The sequence below is a fragment of the Protomyctophum bolini genome, assembly GCF_963924005.1.
Source record: "Protomyctophum bolini genome assembly, chromosome: 7".
NCBI classification, from domain to species: domain Eukaryota; kingdom Metazoa; phylum Chordata; class Actinopteri; order Myctophiformes; family Myctophidae; genus Protomyctophum; species Protomyctophum bolini.
The window spans coordinates 30,315,161-30,338,595 of NC_137868.1; the positions used below are offsets into that span (position 1 = coordinate 30,315,161).

Here is a 23,435-nt window from a genome sequence, read left to right on the forward strand (position 1 = left end):
CTGGCAACTGCAAGTTCTGGCTACTGGACCTGGGTATGTACTATGTTATGTGTACTGTAACATGAGTGTTTAGGGTTATGTATGCAGTTGAACCGGTGTATATGTTCTATATATGAACATACAGTACATTAGTATATCTAAGTGAGGAATTGAGGATATGTCTTTTCCAAGTCTGCTGTCTGTCTCAGAGAGAATGTGGAGCATTACATTTTTTACCAAAAAGCGATTAAAGATAGAAATGGGTTGAAAAGGGGTTCATGTGCTTTCAGTGCTCCAATTGTTTGGTGTCACTTGGATATGTTCAACATACGTACATACAGTATATAGACTGTAGCATGTCTATTCTTCATTGAACTTTAGTGATGGTGAAAAATTGCACCACTGTTGTGTTCTTCAAGAAGTGTCAGAAAAAGATCTATTTTTTTTCTGTATGTTGTTGTCCACTGTAGATTTCAAATCAAATGCTGACCTATTATTTTCAGGGTGGCTTATGATGGATATGAATTGATCAAAGGGGGATTATTGGGAGGTATTTCAAATGGGAGTAATTCTGTGAGCAAGCTATAGCCTAATGGGATTGAATTGTCTGGTTGAGAGTGACTACTGGGTCAGATTGGTGGTGGACAGATGGCCAAAAGGGTGTTCATGACAGAGCCCAAGGAGATGATTAAATAATGGAGCAGAATAGAAAACTGACATTGTACTCTGTTTGTTTAAAGGACCACTTCACCACTTTTCAACCTACCTTCATATAATTGATCCTCACTAATGTTCATGATAAAATGTAACATTTTTGTCTGATCTGTCTGTGTCTCATGGGAGTGCTGTGGGCAGTTCAGAAATCCGTCCACCAGTGACATCATCGATGGGGATTCAAAGCTAATAGAAACTTTCAATCACCGCGGATGCAACCTAGATTACAAGAAAAAAGGGTTTAAAGATATTGCTAAAACTGGAAGTGGACGGCAGAGAAATTCCAAATGATTGGCTACACCCAATCACGTGACACGCGCCTCCATGCAGTTTGGTTACAAGTGCATGATGCAAGTTTTTAGTGTAACACCAATGTAATGTAACGTTTATTTATTTGACACGTGGTGTTAGATGTGAGTGCAAACCTCTAGTACAGTACGAGAGGAACCCCAGAGTGATGTGGACACATGTGATGGATGGACACACCAACCTGTTTTGCTTGTCTTACAGTCAAAAACATTAAACCAATTTAAATACAATTATTTTGAATCATCACAGAACCCAGAAATAGTTTCCTTTCTACGGTTCATGAATGGACTTTTCTTTGGCACTTGGTACAGACAAAACCATCATGAATGTTCACTTGGTACAGACAAAACCATCATGAATGTTCACTTGGTACAGACAAAACCATCATGAATGTTCACTTGGTACAGACAAAACCATCATGAATGTTCACTTGGTACAGACAAAACCATCATGAATGTTCACTTGGTACAGACAAAACCATCATAAATGTTCACTTGGTACAGACAAAACCATCATGAATGTTCACTTGGTACAGACAAAACCATCATGAATGTTCACTTGGTACAGACAAAACCATCATAAATGTTCACTTGGTACAGACAAAACCATCATGAATGTTCACTTGGTACAGACAAAACCATCATGAATGTTCACTTGGTACAGACAAAAGCATCATAAATGTTCACTTGGTACAGACAAAACCATCATAAATGTTCACTTGGTACAGACAAAAGCATCATAAATGTTCACTTGGTACAGACAAAACCATCATAAATGTTCAATGCAGAACTACTGTAGCCTACCAGCAAAGAACATACTAGATATACTGTAGTGTAGACAACTGGCAAAAGGCAGAATATACATTTAGACACTGGACTATACTTAGACATACACTCTGTGGACTCATCTTAGTTCTATATTCCTCCACCACACCCTTCTTAACTCGGACTGTGTCATGTCCTCTCCAGCATTGTAAACATTCTGTAGATTGACTAGCATCCCCCCTGGGGCTGTCCCACACACCCAAGCCCCCTCTGTGCGTCAACAGACACATCAACTGGCGTGTGTGTCCATGTGAATTGTGTGCATTTATGTACGTTTGCGCCTCTCTCCGAAAGAAGACACAGTCACGCCAGGGATGCCCCCCCCCCCCCCCCGATGTGTCACCTCTGGAATCCCAGGCATGCCTCTGGGACAAGCCCCCCCACCCCAATCCCCCCTTCCGAGTCACTAACCATAGGGCAGAGGCACCCAGAGTTGTAAATCTAGCATGTTTACAACAGCATGAATGAAACAGAGACAGAGTTGGCTGTGGTGGGTAGATGTACAGTAATAGACAGCATCTGAGGAAACAGTAGCAGGCATCTGTTTAAAATAGGCTTGTTGGAATGTCCCTGAGGATATCGGCTAACAGGGTATAGTGGAAAGAAGATACTATGATGTTGATGGGATGGTCAGGTGCTGATTTTAAGGTCCTTCCTGACAGTTAAGTAGCTGTTTGGTTTTGGGTGTGAACTTGCAAGCTTGAGCGTGCGTGAAGCTTTGTCGTCGAACAGCGGAGCAAGTGGGTTGGTGTTGTTGTGTATCTGACCTCGTCTTCCATGCCCTGTGGCTGCTGTCACAGTCATCTGGGCACTAAGGTATACCCTGCTGAGTCTGCTGATGAGACCAGGAATGCAACCAGACACTTTATATCCAATTAGTAGTCGGGACACTGTGAGACACCAGTCTACCAATTAGACATTTTAGGTATTTTGCCCACATATACTGTGTAGATGAAACCCTTCTGAAGTGTAGTAGGCTACAACCCTAGCTGCCATTAGGATGTGTAATGCGTAAAATGAGTAAAAGATCAAACGGAACGGTGCTGTCATACTACATAGGATTATGTACATAATATTCATGAAGTTTCATTCCTAAATGACACATAAAAGTGAAACCGAGCGAAAGTAATGTTGTAGAACTCAATAAGACTCTAATAACTGAAAACCTACCTAGAGACTTGCTGTGTTGTTTTGGAGGTTACCTTTTATGACCATTTTCTGTATGAAGCACCAGTAGCCTAGTAAACCTAATGCTGTCACCCATGACTCATCATGAGTGTTAAATGGTGAATTGTCTTCATGAATAAAGACACACCACAGGGCAAAGAACACAGGTCTTGACGCAGACTAGCACTATGTGCGTGTGCCGTTGAAGATGTATGTTTCCATGCATGCACCTGCATACAATGTATCGTATGTGTCTAGGGTTATTGTGGAGGTTGTTAACTCTGTGCTCCACCTCTCTGTTAACAAGATCACTACAGTCAGCCCAGAGCAGTGGCGCCGTCAGGACCTAAAAAGTGTGGGGACATTATTGGGGGGGGGGGGGGGGGGGGAGATCATGACTCGCATTGTTGTGTATTAGCTTGTCTGACACCTTGATCGAGTTAAGACTGCAGTTACTGTTACCAGCTAATCTCTGGCAATGTTAACCTGGTCGATGCCAAATTTTGCACACGATGAACCTCTGAGCCTCCAGAACTGCCTGTTATAGCGCCACCAGTAGGCTGACTTTTGAAAATCACATTTTATGATATTACTCCTCCAGATTCTGTCCAAAAATCCCACAAATTGTTACATACTATCTCTATAGTCATGTGATCTGTCCGATATTTCATATTCCATCCTAATTGGCTAACATTGGCTTTCAAAGTTTGCAGGATTGGCCCATTTTTTTGGCCCACGCAAAACTTTCAAAAAATCGCTTTCACCTAGAAACTCCATTCACACTCCATTCACACTTTATCTAGTTCTGAACATAATTTTTAATTGGTCCACATGATTCCCATACTTTTTGCTTCCATAATAAATAATTTTAATAGCAAATCTACAGCTAAGATGATGCAGGTGTTCGTTGAATTTGACTGGAATTTAGTTCATTCCAAACGAAAAAGAAGCAGTTCATTCCTCTCACTGACTGTACTCAGCAGTGTAAAACATCTGTCTATTGGTGTAGTAACCCGGCCTCCAGCACGACGGGTCGTGAACCCGACACGTCTGTAGGTAGCATGCTCTGTTTGCTCCACATGAGAATGCCTGACCTCTGCATGTTTATGGCTTCTCTGTTGTGTTTGTTCAACATGCTGGAAGCAAGTCTCCCTGTGCTGCCAAACACCCTGCACTGCTTGTGCAGTGTCTGGCCAGGGCAAAAAGAAAGTGTCTTCTCTCTGGTATTGAATGTATAATTCACAGGACAAAAATATATGTTCTTTCCCGTGCTGCCCATGACCTCTTAAAATGATAGTACCCCTGGGTAGGATATCCATGCAACGGAGTTGTGTGGGCAGTGTCGTGTAAACATCCACCACATCGCCGTTCTGCTATCATTCAGAAGGTACCGGTTATGTATAAATCTCTAGTCTGAGAGCCTGATTTTCTCATTGTGAGATGATGCTGGGATAAATCCCTGCAGTCAGATAGGACACTGTGGGGCATACTGTGGGAGATGTTTTTCTTTCGTGGAAAAACATCTTTTCTTTCTCCGCATGCAATGTTGGAACACATGCTTTATATCAGCATGGCGCAGTAAAACATAACTTTCCCAAAGACTCAACGACTGATACACACGCACTCACACAGGTGTGCTCACTCAAGAACAGGCAGACAGACACCCCACAACATCTATACATTTTAGTACTGTACTAATTCAATGGGCAGAGGGCATTTCCATGCCTACCATTTATGAGAAAATACCCTATGGGGTCACATAAAGTCATTCATCCTAGTCACGTAGTTTGGTCCTTAATTTTTAACAGATGCCACTTCTCTGTGAATTTCGAGTGCAGTAAGGGCACATATTCGAGATGCAATAGCTCTGTACTGAGGACATACTGAGACATACTGTAGAAGTTTCCATCTTAAAGTGTTAGTTTATGGAACATTTGCTTTATAGTCAGCCGACTGCTGCAACGGAAGTTAGCACTCCTGTAGCGTGACGTCTTCTCACAAACAAGCATTCTAAACAGGGATAGTAAATAACTCAACTTGCTCAACAAAGCCATTTGTACATAGGCTTCACAAAGGGAGCTGAAGGACACAGGTTTAAATGCACCACTGGTGACGTAATCCAGTTTATATGGATTGCCAGGTAACATTTTCACATGGACAGTAGAGTTTGTGAGGGTTAGAGTTAGAATAGTATCCATTGAGTGAAATTGGTGGCATGCTGTGGCAGGCCGCTTTCTGGGCTGTGACAGAAGGGAAATGCTATAAAAACACAAGGAAGATGAGAGGAATCGCATCATTTTCATTGGAGAAAATGCAGTATGGGATGAGATAAATATTTGTTGTCCACAGATAGGTATCCACAGTGTACATATGAAGCCAGAGTGATGTACAGTTTGTCCACATTGCAGGATAATCATAAATTATAGTCTATTTATAGGCAAATGTCCAGGGGGCTGGGGGAGTCTGTATACTGGGTGGAGGTAATCTCTTTTTCCATTTGTTTTGAAGGAAAGGCTTACTTTAAGTAGATTCCAAAAAGCTTGTATAAAAGTGGGTGAACGGTCAAATGTAGTACTAAAAGTCTAAAATGCTGCACTGTTCCTTTAATGACAGCTTGTAGCACCATACAGATGCACTTGTTTTTGCAGGCATGCTCCTTCTGGAAATCATTTGCTGTTCTGCAGCATGAGAACATCATCCCATGAGAGCTCCTTCACTCTCTCCGCTTACAAGAGAGAAACGAAACAGGCTCCGCCAGACCTCATTCCAAGACTCTTCTATTCAGTGAGATTCAATTCTGATCAGGTGTATCATATGAACTATTATGAAGACAAAATACAACACAGTATTGATTGATTCAAATTCCTAGTGAACACAGGCTTGCATTTGGACACTGAAACAGTACGTCATTCTGAAATGAGCCCCAGTAGCACGTCCAGGTTCTTATCCCCTCCACACCCCCACTTTAGCAGGCAGCCTGTTTTAGTGCGGAAACATGCTGTCACCCGTCTTTGAACTCTGACCATTTTTTACGAGGTGAAATGCCTTGAATGTGCACACTGTGACAGCACACAACGGAACTCCAGTAACTGTGACATCATCATCACGTAACATCATTGTACCCGGAAGTTATGCTGGAACGCTTACTGAGTGGCAAAAAACTACTTCCTGGCTTTGACAGCCCATACATCCAAACAGAATCTGACAGATTTGATTGCATTAAAGAACGTTAAACTCGCCAACATTGCAGGTGTATGGAAAGCTTGAATTATTCTCTTCCTATCTGCATGGATAAAAATCCACTACTTTCTGTCAAGAAATTCCGTGCAGATGAGTATTTTTGTCAAAGCGAAGCGCTTTTTTTCAATAACGCAATGTCCTGCTGCCTCCTGCATTATGTGCAATTTAGAAACAGGTGGTAGGCAGGACCGCTGAGTGATTTCCAATGAGCGCTTCCAAACTCCAGCTCTCCACGCTCCATGTAGATGAGGGTGGCGTGTCCCAGTGGAACAGTGATGCATGTGCATACTGAAGTGGTATCAGTCGAGCAACAAGGGTGTCTGTGTCCCAAGCTGCTACACCAAGGAGGTTTTGCTACACCTACAGGACAGGCCACACACCAGTGTTGGTGAGGTGCTGCTGGCCTTGGGAAATAAATATAGAAGATAAAGAAAAAGGCTGCACACTCATAGCCACGGTGCAAACATTTATTTAAAAAAGGAAACGTTTCGAACATCAGAAGGTCTTCTTCATTCCCTGAAGAAGACCTTCCGAGGTCGAAACGTTGGTTTCCTTTTTTAAGTATGTTGCCCGGGATCAAACCTGGCGATTCCAAAGCAAGCGCTCTCGTCTGTCGCTTCTTGTGGATGACCAAGTGCCATGAATACAGGTTGCAGCGGGAAATCCAGTTGATTGGTGGATACGTCAAGGAAAGGGAGAAAGAAAATGAAAGAAGGAAGACATTATGTACAGTACTGTAGTATGGCAGCAAGAAAGGGAAGAAAGAGGGATGTGGCGGGAGGTGTCAAGTTGAGATGAGGTGGATCATTCTTAGAGGTTTTCATCTTCCCTCTATATTATGTATACACATTTTTCCATTCCATTTATAACAGCCGGATTCAGCTCCCTCCTACAGTCTCCCCAGGGAGCTGCCACCACTGTGATGGGGAGGCCAGTGCGGCTTATTCAGATAACAATGCACGTACACGAATGAACGCACATGCATGTGTGTGCACGGACGCACAGACACGCATGCACGCACACCCGCAAAATGAGCACATGCATGCACACACACACCCGCACAAACCCAAGGGAGACGTTTTACATAATGCTGTGGGCCATGATTTTTAAATAAGCAACAGCCCTGTTCACTTTGAAAGGCATCTACTGTAAAGTTAGAAGTACAATTCAGCACAAAGGCAAGATAATGGACACACACACACACACACACACACCACACACACACACACACACACACACACACACACACACACACACACACACACACACACACACACACACCACACACACACACAGACACACACACACACACACACACACACACACACACACACACACACACACACACACACACACACACACACACAAAGAGAGAGAGAGAGAATCAATATGGTATTGCTGCACTCTCACAATCCAAAGATTCATACAGTGGAAGATGTATCAAGGATTCTAATACTGTTTCCATAAGGTTACCACATGCCATTCTAAATGCCATCCTGTCCGTAGAAACATCACGATGAGCCATTTAGAATTCGGACTCCATTTATGCAGATGAAAAGAATCGGTACCAATGCTCGCATTTCAAACCTTCACTTCACTCATTTATGAGCATTGTCGTATCTCTCCCAATTTCAGACACCCTGTCCGTGTCCAGTAACGACTCCCTGCAGCCGGGCTCCAGCCACACCCTGGGGCCTCACAGCAGCTCTCCGGGGCCCAAGCGTCCCGGGAACACCCTGAGGAAGTGGCTGACCAGCCCCGTGCGGCGCCTCAGCTCCGGGAAGGCGGACGGCCACGTCAAGAAGCTGGCCCACAAGCACAAGAAGAGCCGCCAGCAGGACGCCAGGAAGAACGCCGACGCCACGCACGGCTCCATGAAGGACTCGGACGACAATGCTGCCACGCCGCAGGACGAGAACCTGGAGGAGGTGAAGGAGCCTTTATAGTTTATACCAGTGCTTCTCATCAGTGTTGACGGCAAATTTAGCTTTAGTTTTTGTCATAGTCTTTTGAATACATTTTAATTTAGTTTTACCTGGCATGTTTTAGTGTTAGTCTAGTTTTATTTGACTAAATATCATACGATTTTAATCTACTAAATCTACAGTTGATTTTGTCGACAAAAATGCGTTTTGGTGGGCCTTGATGGTGCCTGATTTTACACTTGGCTGCATGCTGAAAATAGCCGGTCTACAAGCTCTGCTTGATCTGCGTTGTGTGCTTGTAAGCACACCAAACATAAATTGCCTTGTCTTTTAGTTCTACTGTATCTCTTCTCCACTAGTCCCTCCCTAACATTTTAGTCTAGTTTTAATTTGTTGACAAAATTGTCAGTATATTTAGTCTTAGTTTTAGTCATCATAGCTTAGTTTTTATTTTGATTTCGTCATAGGAGGGTCCTTTTGGTTCCCTTAGTACATTCACAGACTTACAGATCAACTTAAGTCATATCATAGCTAGTCAGATCTGGCTGGCATCGGTCGATACGTGATAAACTGGTTTACAATGTATGTTCAACTCTCGCTCTTCCTCTCAGCGCATGCGTAATGAGGGCCTAAGCAGCGGGACCCTTTCCAAGTCCTCGTCATCTGGCATGCAGAGCTGTGGGGAGGAGGAGGGGGAGGAGGGCGCGGACGCTGTCCCTCTACCGCCCCCTATGGCCATCCAGCAGCACAGCCTGCTGCAGCCTGACTCCCAGGACGACAAGGTGAAGGGACCATGCACTGATAGAGACTCACACACACACACACACACACACACACACACACACACACACACACACACACACACACACACACACACACACACACACTCACACTGTCACTAATACATCTTTTTCTGTTTCCTTCTTTTCTTGATGGTTGCATGATCCTATCTTCAGCATTATGTTGATTTCTGTTATGATTCTCTTCTCTCCCAGTTTCCCTACCTCTCCATGTAAAAACTCCTGTTATGATTCTCTTGCCTTTACCCACTGCTGTTTTTCCTCGCTTACTTGATATCTCCTCACACATTCATTCCCCTTTGAGCTGGATACAAATTGAAACGTTATGGTATCGTTTAAGCACTGTGGGCTACTGAGGTTTTATCAGCTAAATGCTGTATTCTCTTTAAGTCCTGTGTTGTATCTGATGTCTCCTGGCACTACCTCGGTGTGTGCTTATTACTGGCCCATTTCAGAGTCAAGCCTTTCCACCAATAGAATATTTAGCAACATTCCCTCTGTCTGTAGTCATTTGACCATTATGGTACTTGTGTTCAGAGAGCTGTCTAATCCCAGAACTTGTCCTTGACCTGAGCCCTCCTCATTGCCCTTGTGTGTTCAACATTAGCCTGTGATTAGCTTCAACTAGGCCCCAGTTCAGCCAGCTATTAGGGACCTCACTCCCACTCTAATTCTTATTTGGACAAACGGGATATCGGGAGTCCAAACTCATCAATGGTGAGCCATTCACACAGTATGTGTGACACCTACATTTAAAATGTATTCTACTGTACATCAGCTGACATTATTGTGTTATGAGGCAGCATCAAATGACTATTATTATTATTATTATTGTTATTCATTTTTTATGTTTTGTATAACAAGGGAGGTTAAAAAAGGAGCAGTAGTGCAGGTCTTAAAGGAAGCTATCAAAAGAAAGTGGCTTATAAATTCTCTCTCTCTCTCTCTCTCTCTCACACCAACTTTCTCTCTCTCTCTCTCTCTCTTTCTCTCTCTCTCTTTCTCTCTCTCTCTCTCTCTCTCTCTCTCTCTCTCTCTCTCTCTCTCTATCTCTCTCACTGTCACTGTATATATTGGTCGCTCTCTCAGGCTGCTTCGCGCCTGTCTGGTCGACCTGGTAGTTCGGAGACTCCCAGTGCTGCTGAACTAGTCAGCGCCATAGAAGAGTTGGTGAAGAGCAAAATGGTATGAACGATAATGACACACACACGCACGCACGCACGCACGCACGCGCGCGCGCGCACACACACACACACACACACACACACACACACACACACACACACACACACACACACACACACACACACCATACTGTGTATCTAGGGTCTGGGTGGTTGTTTTCCTACATGTTCTTTATGGTGGTGTCGCAGAGGATTGTGTCATCTGTCATCGGTCTGACTCTGAACATTGACTCACTGTGCCAGCTGTCCCCCTCCAACCACCTGGCATCCGCCCCCCACAAACACACGCCCACTGTACCCTGTTCCAACCACCTAGCAAACACCCCCCACAAACACATTCCCACTGTACCCTGTTCCAACCACCTAGCAAACACCCCCCCACAAACACACACGCCCGCTGGCCTACATCTACACACATATAAAAGTCAACACTACAATTAGCTCCATAGACACACAATGATGTTGGTTTTGATATTTTTGGAATGTAAAAACACGATGAGATTGCGTGCAGTAATGTTCTTTCAATCCTTCATAAACACGTTTATTTCATTCTTCAATTGTTTGTTTCTTTTCTTCAGTCTCTGGAGGAGCGTCCCAGCTCTCTGTCAGTGGAGCAGGGGGACAGCAGCTCTCCGTCTCTCAACCCCTCGGACAACTCCCTCCTGTCCTCCTCCTCCCCCATCGACGACGTGGACGAGCGCAAGTCCAGCTTCCTGAAGAGAAGACAGTGAGATTCTTTCTTTATTGGCATTTTATGCATTATTTATTTAGATAGGAGAGTGTAGACTCTGTAGAGACACTAGGGCAAACCTAGGGGAGAGAAAGGGGAATCATGTGAGACGTGACAGGGGAGTTGGATTCGAACTCGGGTCCCCGCGGCTCACGAGGGATATAATGGTCTGGCTGGGCCACCAGGCAATTCCCTCAGCGTGTTGTGAATACTGGAGTTACATATCATCACTGGCAGAACCCTTGTATCTCTATATTTCAGTCCTATTTACTCCTATTTACAGTATACAGTACATCATCCATTTGTATGAGATGGTGAAGGTTTGTTTTCCATCCCTAGCTATGTGCTACTGGAGCTGGTGGAGACTGAGAGGGACTATGTCCGGGACCTGGGATCAGTGGTGGAGGTAAGGAAATGCAACCTAGACAGCAGGAAAATGATTATGAGATGGGCCTATTGAATGTATCATTTAAACGTATGTGCACTGCCAGGGCTACATGACCAGAATGAAAGAGGAAGGAGTTCCAGATGACATGAGAGGAAAAGACAAGATTGTCTTTGGAAACATCCACCAGATCTACGACTGGCATAAAGAGTATGCTGACTGTCTCTTATAGTTCACTTTGACATGAACTTCTGTGAATAACTGTTTTTCCACTGGAATAGCTTGAATTTGACTTTTGAAAGCAGTTTACCTTCATTAAGTGTTTCTTGAATGCTTCATAGCTTCTTCATTGGAGAACTAGAGAAGTGCTTGGAGGATAATGAGAGGCTGGCTCCTCTGTTTGTCAAACAGGTGAGAGAAAATGCAATTATTCATTACTATTATTTAATTCCCATTCTACTACAGCCAATATACTGTAAACTCATTTACAACAAGTGAAAGAAACCTTACTGTACTGTGTCTCTGCCTAAGCCTCTCACTGCTGCCTTTGTCTTGCAGGAACGGAGACTACAGATGTACATAGTGTACTGTCAGAACAAGCCCAAGTCTGAGCACATTGTGTCTGAGTACATTGACACATACTTTGAAGTAAGAATGACATTTTACACACTTAACCATCCTTGCCTCATGTTTTATTTTATTTATTACATTGTGTTGAGTTGAGTTTTATTAAGCTCTTCTCTCATGCTGTGAGTGGCACTAGATCAATGCTTATCATGTTGTTTACTCAATTAAGACCGATTTAGGCCGATTCTACAAAATAATGTCTTCGAAATCCAAAAATGTATGTTGCTATATCAGTGGTGCTCAAACCTTTTCATGTCAAGGACCCCAAAAATGATATGTATTTGGCCGCTGACCCCGCATCTCAAAATATGTTTGTCACAGATTTCAGTTAAAAATGTTCGCTTTAGAATAATTCAAAGATTTGCACAAATTGTCACGATTTTTCAAAAATAGCAGCTCTACAAGCTTGTAGCGCGGCACGAAGTGACGCACTATGAGCTTGTATACATGTATATGCAATTTTTGAATAGCCAAAGTATAAAACTATTAATGCACTCTGTCGAGCTGCCAACTTGCGCATTGCACACAAGTACGACTGCTGCTCTGAGTCCTAAAGCTCTCTGCTGCTGTCTAGGTTTAAAATACAGCAGTGGTCAGTCATCCCTCATTGCCTGGTGGAGTACACCGACATACACACTACACACATAGCCAGTCGATACATACCCCCTTATACCTTATAACAATTTTGAAACGTATTTTAGTTACGTCGTTGAGAACAGTGGTTTCTCATTGGCTGGTGGAATGTACCCACATACCCAGCCGAACGCTGTTCTTGGTCCCTGATTGGCTGAGCAACGCCACTGACATACGCAGCCGATTACAGTACTTGCACACTCTGCTTGCGCAAGTAATAATGCTTTTTACTTTTAGCTCAACTCAAAATGACACAGATGCTTTCCTGGTTTGAATGGTTTAACTATACAGTATTATCCACATGAACAGGACGTCATAACGTCATCTTTGTTGTATGTCTTCCACCAGGAGCTTAAGCAGCGTTTGGGTCACAGACTGCAGCTCACAGACCTGCTGATCAAACCTGTCCAACGCATCATGAAGTACCAGCTGCTGCTGAAGGTCGCTACACCACACATGACTCAAGAACACATACTGTATATTGGCCTGTGTTGTCTCAAAGCAAAATATGCTCATAGCTGGTACAATTCTTATGTCTCCCAGGATCTTCTAAAGATTTCCAAGAAGGCTGGTGCAGACACAGCAGAGCTGGAGGTATGATGAGTTGCTCTGGAAATAAAGCCTTTTCTTGTCAAATGATTCATGGTAGTCAATAAGTGGTTAATAATTGGCTGTGGATCCGACAAGAAATGGGTGGTGTTTTAATGAGTCTGACGACAGTTTGAAGGTGATACCAGCCTCGAGTACAATTTATTCTTTAATCATCTAAACCACTCAGTTGTTCTACTTTAATGAATAAAACTTTGCTCTCTTGTTGTTGTTTCCCTGTGCTGCTGTAGAAAGCAGTAGAGGTCATGTGTGTGGTTCCCAAGCGCTGCAATGACATGATGAACGTTGGACGTCTCCAAGGCTTCGAAGTAAGACAACGGTTCTTAGTTTGGAAAGTTTTGAAGTGTGCATGTGTGTGTGTGTGTGTGTGTGTGTGTGTGTGTGTGTGTGTGTTCACAAGCCAAACATTGGCTTGTGATTGGCCCCATAGCGATGATTTCATTGGCTGAGCAAAGTACATATTGAAGATTAAAGTGAGGGCAGAAAAGTGACGATGCCAAAAGCGATTGGCCGGAATGACATTTGTGATGATTTGATTGGTTGAGCACGGAATGTGATGTGTGAGAATTTGATGCACTTCATACGAGTGTGATTTCATTATTCTACTGTGTTCCACTCTATGACAGTGTTGTATGCTTGACACTACTAAGGCCTCTTTTAGACGGCGACCATCTCCATATAACACGTCAAAGTCCCGTTGCGTTCTCATTTTTTTGGACCATTTACATGAGAACGCACACTTGAATGAACACGCTACAAAGTGCATGCATATATATGCCAGGTCGCTAGGTGGCGCGTGTCCTTGTGGGGTCCGTGTGACGCAGTGCTTATATAAACCATAGACATAAGTCACGCATGCGCAGAACTACTTCCGTTCTTCTTCTACACAGAAAGTAAACAAACGTCGCGTCCTCATCACACCTCCAGCAAACCGGACTATCCGACATGGTTGTTGTTGTTGTTCGTTTCCCCTAGCAACTGACGCATGCCTATGACACCATGTAAAAACGTAGGACACGGGGCGAGCCGACCAGAGCTGACGTAAGCCATGATGTCACAAGTTTTGCGGATCCACCGTTTTGCCTGTTTATATGGAGACCATAGGAAACGGCGTTCTAAAAGATTTCCACTCTGGGAGGTGGTTTCACTTCGTTGCGTTTTCACCTCCTGTGAACACGGTTCTCGTCTAAATGACAGCAGCAAACGATACTTTATTTTGCCGTTTTTTATGAACACCATCCTCGTGTAAAGAGCACCTAAGTGTTCTCCCGCCACTCACCGTGTCCTCTCTCCTCTCTTGTGCACGTTCTCCTCTCAAGGGTAAGATTGTGGCCCAGGGCAGATTGCTCCTCCAGGACACCTTCATGGTTTCAGACCAGGACGGGGGCCTTCTGTCCAGGATGAAGGAACGGAGAGTCTTCCTCTTTGAGCAGATAGTTATCTTCAGCGAGCCCCTTGACAAGAAGAAGGGCTACAGCAGCCCTGGTTACCTCTTCAAGAACAGCATCAAGGTAAGGGTCGTATGGGCTGTCAACGCCACTCAGTAGGCGTTCCCGCATAACTTCCGGGTGATGATGATGGACCCTTACAGGTCTATATCTAAAGAGTGTACAAATGAAATCAATGAAACCAGCTCCATTTGAGTTATGGGGGGGGGGGGGGGGGGGGGGGGGTCTGTGGCCAAATGCAAACCAAACTGGTGGGGCTCCTTGAGAACCCCTGGCTTAGGCTGCGAATTGTTCACATTGAGACACTCTTTCTTCTCTTGCCCTCATAGGTGAGCTGGCTGGGACTGGAGGAGAACCCAGAAGACGCCTGTAAATTCACGCTAACCTCCAGGTCCTCTAGTGGCAGCCAGGAGAACTACACTCTGCACTCCACCAGCCCCGGGGTCAGTCAGGTCTGGATCCACCAGGTCAGCCAGATACTGGAGAACCAGCGCAACTTCCTCAATGGTGAGAGCCTGTTGTACACTGTGATGTGTAGCACATACTGTACAGACGCAGCCATTGTAAAGGTGACTAGATCCTGTTGTACACTGATGTGGAGCACATACAGACGCAGCCATTAAACTTGCAGTTCAACAAATTTGCTTTGGTCTGCAGTTGATGGTTTTGTCTTTAATGAGTATTTCCTTGTAGACGCCTAGGAGCACCATACACTGTACATGTGTGTATTTATTTCCTACAATATTATATAGCCTCGTCAGACCTCTTCAGTAAAACCTCCTTCATAGATTAAAGATATCCATCCTAAATGGAGATGCCAAAAGTGATTGGCCGGAATTACATTTGATTGACTGGAGTACGGAATGTGATGTATGATGATTAGAGCACCCCTCACAGTGTGATTGTTTTGCAATGTGTGACTTTTCTTCAGCACTGAAAGTAATTTGCTTCCCTGCTGCTCTCTTGTCATCCCTACCAGCTCTGACCTCTCCCATAGAGTACCAGAGGAATCACGTTGGGGGCGGGGGATCAGGTGGGCCGAGCGGCAGCAGTAGTGGAGGTCTGCCAGGGGGAAGCGGATGCAACAGCACCTCTAACATAGGAGGAGGAGGAGGAGGAGGAGGAGGAGGAGGAGGAGGAGGAGGAGGCGGTTCCGGGGGATCCGGAGGCAACTCCTCCCTCTGCGGCCCGCGATCCCGGCCCTCCCGCATCCCCCAGCCTTCCTCACGCCTCCCCCAGCCCGTCCACCACCACCACCCCCCGGGCCCCGAGGGGCCCGATAGATCAGCAGGTACGTGGTCACCTTGCCACTCCCAGACCCCACCGTCCCTCCCCCCTAACCCTTATCCAGATGCCGCTGCTGCGGACGAGGAGGCGCTAGCCTCCGAGGTCCCTAAGATGAGGGTGCTGGACGGCCCTCGTGGCAGTAACAGTAATAACAGCAATATGCCACCGGGAAGCTCGGAGGGCAGCCCCAGGCAGGGCCTGCGAGGCGGCGAGGATCCCCAGAGACAGGAGCCATTGGCTGTGGCTCCTCTGACTCTGTCTCTGAAAAACCCACGAGTCGGGACGGTTTCTCCCCTGACTTCACCTCAGTCCCCTGGAGGAGGAAGTCTGGGGAAGGATACCTTGGTTCCCGCCAGCCCAGCTCACAAAGGCAGCACTTTCTGGGCTACGGTCCCGAGCATTCCTGCCTCCCCTGCCAGCCGGCCTGGTTCTTTCTCCTACCCCAGTGAAGGTGGTGGTGGCGGCGGGGACTCTGTAGGCAGAGGAAGCCATGGTACACCCTCTCATCACCGCCACTCCACCCACAGTAAGGACGTAGACCGCATGAGCACTTGCTCTTCCACCAGCGAGCAGTCCATACAGTCCACCCAGAGCAACGGGGTAAGATCAAGGCCCAGGCTTCAACTCTAGTCACTAACCCCGACACTGGCTTGACTGGTTGGCCAGTCATCCTGCCACTGGCTCTGAGAATGGCTTCTTCATGCAACATCTACTACTATCACTAGTACTGCTGTGGCGCTGGAAATAATCTCTTATCTAAGCTCACTAACCTGCCACTACAACGTGTGTGTAATTGTGTGTGTGTGTGTGTGTGTGTGTGTGTGTATGTGTGTGCGTGTGTGTGCGTGTGTGGGGGTGTGTGTGTGTGACTTTTCTGGATTGTACTAACAGTGTGGAGCTGGCTGAGAGAGCAGTTGTTTACTATCTGTTCTCTCCGTTTAGATTACCATAATAAGACATTGTTACGCAATCCTCAGTGTCTTTATGTGCTTCGCAGCTGCAACCAATAGACACTGATGTCCTCTGAATGTGTGCTATAGAAATGCTTCCGATGTGATGGAGGATTACGTTTGGAGGTGGCTTAGGCAGTTAGTGCACGGACCACATGCTCATTGAGAGTCTCAAGGACCTGAGCTGGAACCTGACTGCTGTCATGTCTCGCATGTCATCCTTCTCCCTCTGACCTCCGTTTCCTCACTACTATCTAAATAAGCAAAATTGCACCCCCCCACCCCCATCTGAAAAGGAAACAAATATATTTTTACGACCTCTTGGCTTCTTTCCCCCTTTTCTTGTTAACCTTATTTTCAGCAATCTCCACTTTGCACTGAATTTACACAGAATTTACTCCAGTCTGCACAGCCACAGTCATTGCCCAGGCCCTCTGCATTTCCGGAACTCCTGTTATACTTCTTCCGTTCTATCTTTGGCAAACAGAGATCATTAACACTGCTTGCATTATATTTTATACCCAGTATTATATCTTGTTGTTTTTCAATATATTGTGAGCACAGTCTGTGTAGCAGCATGTCACACCAACATTCGGCTGCTTGTATTGTGAGTGAGTGAGTGACAAATAAATCCCTTGAATCTTGAAATGATCTGTCTCTGTATAAACTGTTGACTTTCACAACTTTAGCTCTAACCATACCTCTGCAGAATAACAAAGCACTGACTAATATTTGCTTCATGGCATGTGGTCAGGCAGACATGTATTAGCGAGCGCCTTGTTTGGTTTTACTTTCGATCAAATGAAGCATTTGATTGGTACAGAGCTTTTTAAGTGATTCAAAGCTTTTCCCCCCACACATTTCTCCCTCTTCAACATCAAATTAAGTTTGTATGAATGTGTGTGTGTGTGTGTGTGTGTGTGTGTGTGTGTGTGTGTGTGTGTGTGTGTGTGTGTGTGTGTGTGCGTGCGTGCGTGCGTGCGTGCGTGCGTGCGTGCGTGCGTGCGTGCGTGCGTGCGTGCGTGCGTGCGTGCGTGCGTGCGTGCGAGAGAGAGAGAGAGAGAGAGAGAGAGAGAGAGAGAGAGAGAGAGAATTTGGTCCATGAGTTATTCTTTGTTAAGTTATTTCTGATGGTTTGTCTTAGCCTTAGTCCTTAGTACTAGTACTAGTAATAGTTAATTATAAATGCTTGTGTGTGCACACACTTTAATACATGATCTATGCATTCATTCATTCTTTGCTTGCATGCTAGGCATGATGTTTAATGGTGTCCAACCCTCTCCCCCTGCAGAGTGAAAGCAGCAGTAGCAGCAGTGTGTCCACCATGCTGGTGACCCAGGACTATGTGGCTGTGAAGGAAGATGAGATTTGTGTGGCACAAGGCGAAGTGGTCCAAATGTTAGCCAGCAACCAGCAAAACATGTTCCTGGTGTACAGAGCGGCCACCGAGCACTGCCCCGCAGCTGAGGGCTGGATCCCTGGCTACGTACTGGGACACACCTCGGCTTCCATCACCCCCGACCTCCCCGAAGGAACCATCAAGTAAGGACACGCAGGCAGTCCGTGGCAGATATCAGTACAAATATGGGAAGGATTAATGCCATGCACGCTAAATGTTCCTGTTAATATTTAAATACTGAGCAAACTGACTGCCTCTTCTTCCTTTAGAAAGTCATTATCATGGCACACAGCACTCAGAATTCGCCGTAAGTCAGAGAAGAGAGACAAGGAGAACCGGAAGGAGGGCAAGATGGAGAACGGCTACCGCAAGTCTCAGGACGGCCTGGCAAACAAAGTTTCTGTCAAGGTAGAGTGAATTCCCAGCTTCAGTGTCTGTCAGATTGTGTTTTCTCATTCCAAGGAAGGCATTGAAAAGATCTAGTTATATGTCATAGTGTATAGTCTTACATTCAGTCCCAAGGCCTTAAAAAAAGGTCTGTTATCTACTTTGAAATCCACCAGGTCACAGAGACTAACCACTTAGGCCCAAACCACACCAGCTGCAACTCCTTGCAACTACTCTTTTGAGAATTGGGAATAATGGTTGGAAGTAGTTGCAAGTAGTTGCATGGCGACCCTCTGGTGTGGTTAGGGCTTTAAAATAAAATTGTGATTTTTTTTTTTACAGAATGCAATTTGAACTGACTACTGAAAAAGGTTTATTTGCATAATGTATGAGAAAGAAATTTATTTTTGTTCTCAATCTTTCAGCTTCTGAACCCCAACTACATCTATGATGGTATGTACACATTTATTCACTTATTTCACCAGTGGCTACATAGACGTATAAAACATGCATTGCACTTTAGTGGGGATTAACAGTTTCAAAATAAATTCCGAAACCTAAAATGTATACATTGTATTTCTCTTTTACGGACGGCTTTCACAACCAAACCAAACATACCAATATCTTTCCTTCCTTCCTGACTCGCGTCTCCGTTTGAAAAACAAGCCTGTAGATAATTTTTACGCCAATGTGTAAAAAAGACCTCTCATTCCGTCCCTCTCCAGCTCCTCCAGAGTTCCTGGTCCCCGTCAGTGACGTGATGTGTGAGAGTGACGACAGCGTTACTCTGAGGTGTAAGGTGTGCGGTCGGCCCCGGGCCACCGTCACCTGGAGGGGGCCTGACAATAGCACTCTGAGCAACAACGGGCACTACAGCATCACGTACAGGTGAGAGGAGGAGGCTGCTCTGATTTCAGCGGAAACACTCTGTCTTGTGGTGAAGTTAGCATGGTGTCTGATAGTGTGCGTTTCACCCTGCCTCTTTGTAGTGAGACAGGAGAGGCAGCGCTGCGTATCCTCAGTGTGTCCGTGGAGGACAGCGGAGTGTACACCTGTGTTGCCACTAATGTAGCAGGTTCTGTGACCTCCTGTGCAAGCCTCAGAGTCTCAGGTGAGAGTCCAGTTATTTTAGGTTGGGCAAAATCAAATATCAGTGATTGTACTTGAATGGGCCTGATTTCAATATGAACTGTGTTTACAGAAACACCGGATGATGGCAGTGAACTCCTCTGGAAGAGCAGCTATGAGTCCTACTACACAGAGATCACTGAACTAGGAAGGTAATGTTTATATTCCAAATACTATACTTAATGATGAGTTGGTACCGTGGCAGAAGCCTTTATTCAGTTGAGTGAGTACGTTTCACAAACCCAGGACCTTCTAGCTGTGAGGCGACAGCACTACAAAATATAACATTAACACTAGTGGCAGTACAGCAGCCCGACCTTCAGAACACATTATAGCAGTCAGCAGCAGTTAGCACATCACCAGAATACAATCTGCTATTACCTTCCACGTTCACTACGTGAACCTCCTCCTCCTCCAACAACTCGATAATGTTCACATGTTAGTTTGTTACTAATTTTCTGAGCCATGCAAATAAACAACAACCCGCACTGACCAGAGACGGAGAGATTCATGCGTCCCGTGCGTAAAGCTAAACCAGAAACAGGACAGTCATTGCGTCAGCACGGATGTAGCCTCAGAAACCCAGACGTTTTATTTCCAGCACGGAGGTGGGGGGGAAATATTTTGGGGATAAAGTTTGCGTTCTTCTATCTGTTACTTCTCTGACACAGCGCCGTTCAACTGCAGTCAATAGTGGGACACCGCTGAGAGCCGTACACAGCTGCAGTTAGGTTCTTAATTAAGGGCGCGTTCTGAATGCAATGCAAACTAATAGGCGAGTGCGCTCCGGTGTGGTATGCAAAGGGAAAGAATGACTTCTGTCCGTGACAATAATCAATCCTACAGTTTGAATTCTGTACACACGCAAGAGCAAAAATATATGGGAAAAAAATATTTATTAAAAAATTCTCCTAATTTGAATCGACTTGTGTTAATGAAATCGATGCATCGATTTTTTTAATGAAGGGGAAATTAAAGTGAAAGATATTACCAATTCTGGCTGGCGCAGCTAACTACCCTCTATGGCCACACGGTGGCAGTTTACTTGCTAGACCAGGGATGACTTTTTGTAGGCCAGCCCAGAAGTTCCTCTGACATGGGTTCCCATTGTGCCTGGCAACCCAGCCTCTGCCCATTGTGTAAGAATGGTGAGACAAAAACAGCACCAGTAGTTGTCGGTTGCGTTTTTACTTATAGTGACCGCAGAGGAACAAAAATAACCAAAATGCCAACACAGCTCTAAACTAAGAACTGGCTTCTGAGAAACACAGAGGCAAAAACAACAAACATATACTGTAGATTAAGGAGAAAAAAATCACACCTGTGTGAAGTGAGGGGCGCTCTTATCATCTTACAACAATGATAGACAGTAGGTTGTGCTAATAATGCTTGGTTCAAAACAGTAGTAGCAGTAGCAGTAAAATAGGCTTCTCTTGGTGGAATGGAGCTTAAGGCGCAGATCTTATTTTCTACACAAATTTCACATTGAAAATCATGGCAATCAAGCAGTCCACTCACCCTGGCTGGCAATCCAGTCTGGCAGCGTGCAGCGGGTTTGACTCTCGATTCCGACGGCCTTTACTCCCTGTCTACACCTCCATAAAAAAATATTAACCCATTTTGGGGTGGAACCCCTTTTGGTGTTAGCATTATGTTATGCTAACACCGAGTGGTGCGCTACGAGCTTGTAGGTCTGCTATTTTTGAGAAGTCGAAGAACGACTGACATAGAAACATAGCTTTTTCAGAAAACTGTCAGGATGTTGAAGACATTTTTAGAATCTGATCTCAGGTCAAAATGGTTAAATAAAGGCGAAAGCGAAAAGTGAAAACCAATCCTGGCAAGGGAAACAATGAATTGTAAACTCACTTCCAGGTTGTAGGACTACAAACTGCAGCACTCTATTGGTTTTACACTCACAATGCATCTTTCCCTGTCGTTCCCATGCAGGGGCCGCTTCTCTGTGACCAAGCGGTGTGACCAGAGAGGGAGTAAGGGAGCGGTAGCAGCCAAGCATGTCAACAAGAGGCTGCTGCGTCGAGAGCAGGTTCTGGAGGAGATCAGGATCCTACAGACCCTGGACCATCCTAACCTGGTCAGACTGCTGGACACTTACGAGACATCCACCAGCTATGTGATTGTGCTTGAGATGTAAGTATGGGGTATTGCAGGTGCATTGACATACTGTCCAAAAAAGGGATTCTTCTTATTTTGTATGTATGCCTCATGTTATGTTATGTGTGTAAGATTTGGAAGCTAACTGATATTGACCTCACTCACTGAGGATGAGCACGGTAGGTAATAATAGAACAGGGAACGATATACCGCGAGAGCAATGTCTCCCAATGAAATTGAATGGGGATCATTTTTGAATTGAGAATCCATTTTAAATTGACCTCAAGAATTGGAATTGAATCGTGGGATCCCAAACGATTCACATCCCTATTATAAAAACCTCTGGGTTTCCGAGGCTACATCCCTAATAACTCCAGTTAATAGGAGTGTTGGGGATCTGGTTGGACCCCCTAACTGGGCATGTACTGTATGTACAGTAGCACAACTGACATCAGTACTTGAACACAATGAATGAGCCAGTTTATGTCTACAACATAAACTGTCCATTGAAGTTAATCTGTCTTCCTCAAAATGCTTTCCGTTTCTGCTGCCTTGTGGTTTCCTAGTTGTCTCAGCTACAGCTACGGTTTCAGAGAAAAACATCTATTTGAAAGGCCAAACCTTTCAAAACAAAAGTGATACTTCACTGGGGTTTATGTGTGTGGAATACAAAGCCGCCTTTCCCCCTTCATGTGCCGCCTGTTTTGAAGCAGAACAATATGTACAGTATTGTGCACATAATAGTCTGCATGCTAAAAACAGATTAATGACTATGTGGGTGCTAGTCTAGATATTACTGATTATATATATACACAGCATACAATATTACTGTACTCATAGAACAATTTAGAGGGCGAAGGTACGGCACACAATTATTACATGCTGTGTCATGTTTAGGGCTGACCAGGGTCGTCTCCTGGACTACATTGTGAGCTGGGGCAACCTGACAGAGGAGAAGGTGGCTCTATACCTCAGAGACATTCTGGAAGCTCTCCACTACCTGCACAGCTGGAGCATAGCGCACCTCGACCTCAAGGTAAACACACATAACGTGGCTGCCGTTCTCTGTGTTTTTAGATATGCATCAAGTTCAAACCTGATTAAGAATTGGACCCCAATTCAACAGGGGTTTATTTGACTTGCCAAATCAGTTACTCTCGTATTTTCATCAATATGGGGGACTTTGACAAACAAGAATAGTAGAGCGTAGGGAGTAGGGACCGCTCTTAGATTTCCTCTAGTCAATAGATTGGCTCTATTGGCTAATAGATCTAGCCAATAGAGCCAATAGATCCAGTTGGACCCCTAATGGATAGATTGCTTTCCCCCCTTCTTTCCCAGCCTGAGAACATTGTGGTGGAGCATGCCTCTTCCCAGTCAGTGATCAAGCTGACAGACTTTGGCGATGCGGTCCAGTTGAACCCATCTTCCCAGTACGTCCATCCTCTACTGGGGAGCCCTGAGTTCTCCGCCCCTGAGCTGGTCCTGGGTCAGCCTGCCTCACTGATGTCTGACCTGTGGAGTTTAGGTCTGTAACAAAATGGGGGGTGATGAGTACATAGCCTTTACTATGCATGAATAAAAAATAGAATGTT

General features: G+C 45.0%; 1 protein-coding gene across 3 annotated transcripts in view; it reads left to right on the forward strand.

Annotated features, from left to right (window-relative positions):
- Nucleotides 1-23,435, forward strand: part of triob (trio Rho guanine nucleotide exchange factor b) — a 147,530-nt gene that overhangs the window by 119,933 nt on the left and 4,162 nt on the right. For 2 of the 3 annotated variants that reach the window (XM_080768879.1, XM_080768880.1), the window contains 23 exons: nucleotides 7,869-8,161; nucleotides 8,770-8,940; nucleotides 10,048-10,143; nucleotides 10,721-10,869; nucleotides 11,212-11,278; nucleotides 11,364-11,467; nucleotides 11,599-11,668; nucleotides 11,816-11,905; nucleotides 12,866-12,958; nucleotides 13,061-13,111; nucleotides 13,357-13,434; nucleotides 14,446-14,637; nucleotides 14,904-15,081; nucleotides 15,554-16,461; nucleotides 18,103-18,353; nucleotides 18,480-18,618; nucleotides 19,023-19,050; nucleotides 19,323-19,485; nucleotides 19,587-19,708; nucleotides 19,799-19,877; nucleotides 21,676-21,876; nucleotides 22,738-22,876; nucleotides 23,182-23,368. In XM_080768879.1, coding sequence (XP_080625005.1) covers nucleotides 7,869-8,161; nucleotides 8,770-8,940; nucleotides 10,048-10,143; nucleotides 10,721-10,869; nucleotides 11,212-11,278; nucleotides 11,364-11,467; nucleotides 11,599-11,668; nucleotides 11,816-11,905; nucleotides 12,866-12,958; nucleotides 13,061-13,111; nucleotides 13,357-13,434; nucleotides 14,446-14,637; nucleotides 14,904-15,081; nucleotides 15,554-16,461; nucleotides 18,103-18,353; nucleotides 18,480-18,618; nucleotides 19,023-19,050; nucleotides 19,323-19,485; nucleotides 19,587-19,708; nucleotides 19,799-19,877; nucleotides 21,676-21,876; nucleotides 22,738-22,876; nucleotides 23,182-23,368 — 3,849 coding nt within the window. Of the gene's footprint in view, nucleotides 1-7,868; nucleotides 8,162-8,769; nucleotides 8,941-10,047; nucleotides 10,144-10,720; nucleotides 10,870-11,211; nucleotides 11,279-11,363; nucleotides 11,468-11,598; nucleotides 11,669-11,815; nucleotides 11,906-12,865; nucleotides 12,959-13,060; nucleotides 13,112-13,356; nucleotides 13,435-14,445; nucleotides 14,638-14,903; nucleotides 15,082-15,553; nucleotides 16,462-18,102; nucleotides 18,354-18,479; nucleotides 18,619-19,022; nucleotides 19,051-19,322; nucleotides 19,486-19,586; nucleotides 19,709-19,798; nucleotides 19,878-21,675; nucleotides 21,877-22,737; nucleotides 22,877-23,181; nucleotides 23,369-23,435 lie in introns of those variants that run through there. The other variant, XM_080768881.1, reaches the window with a different exon arrangement.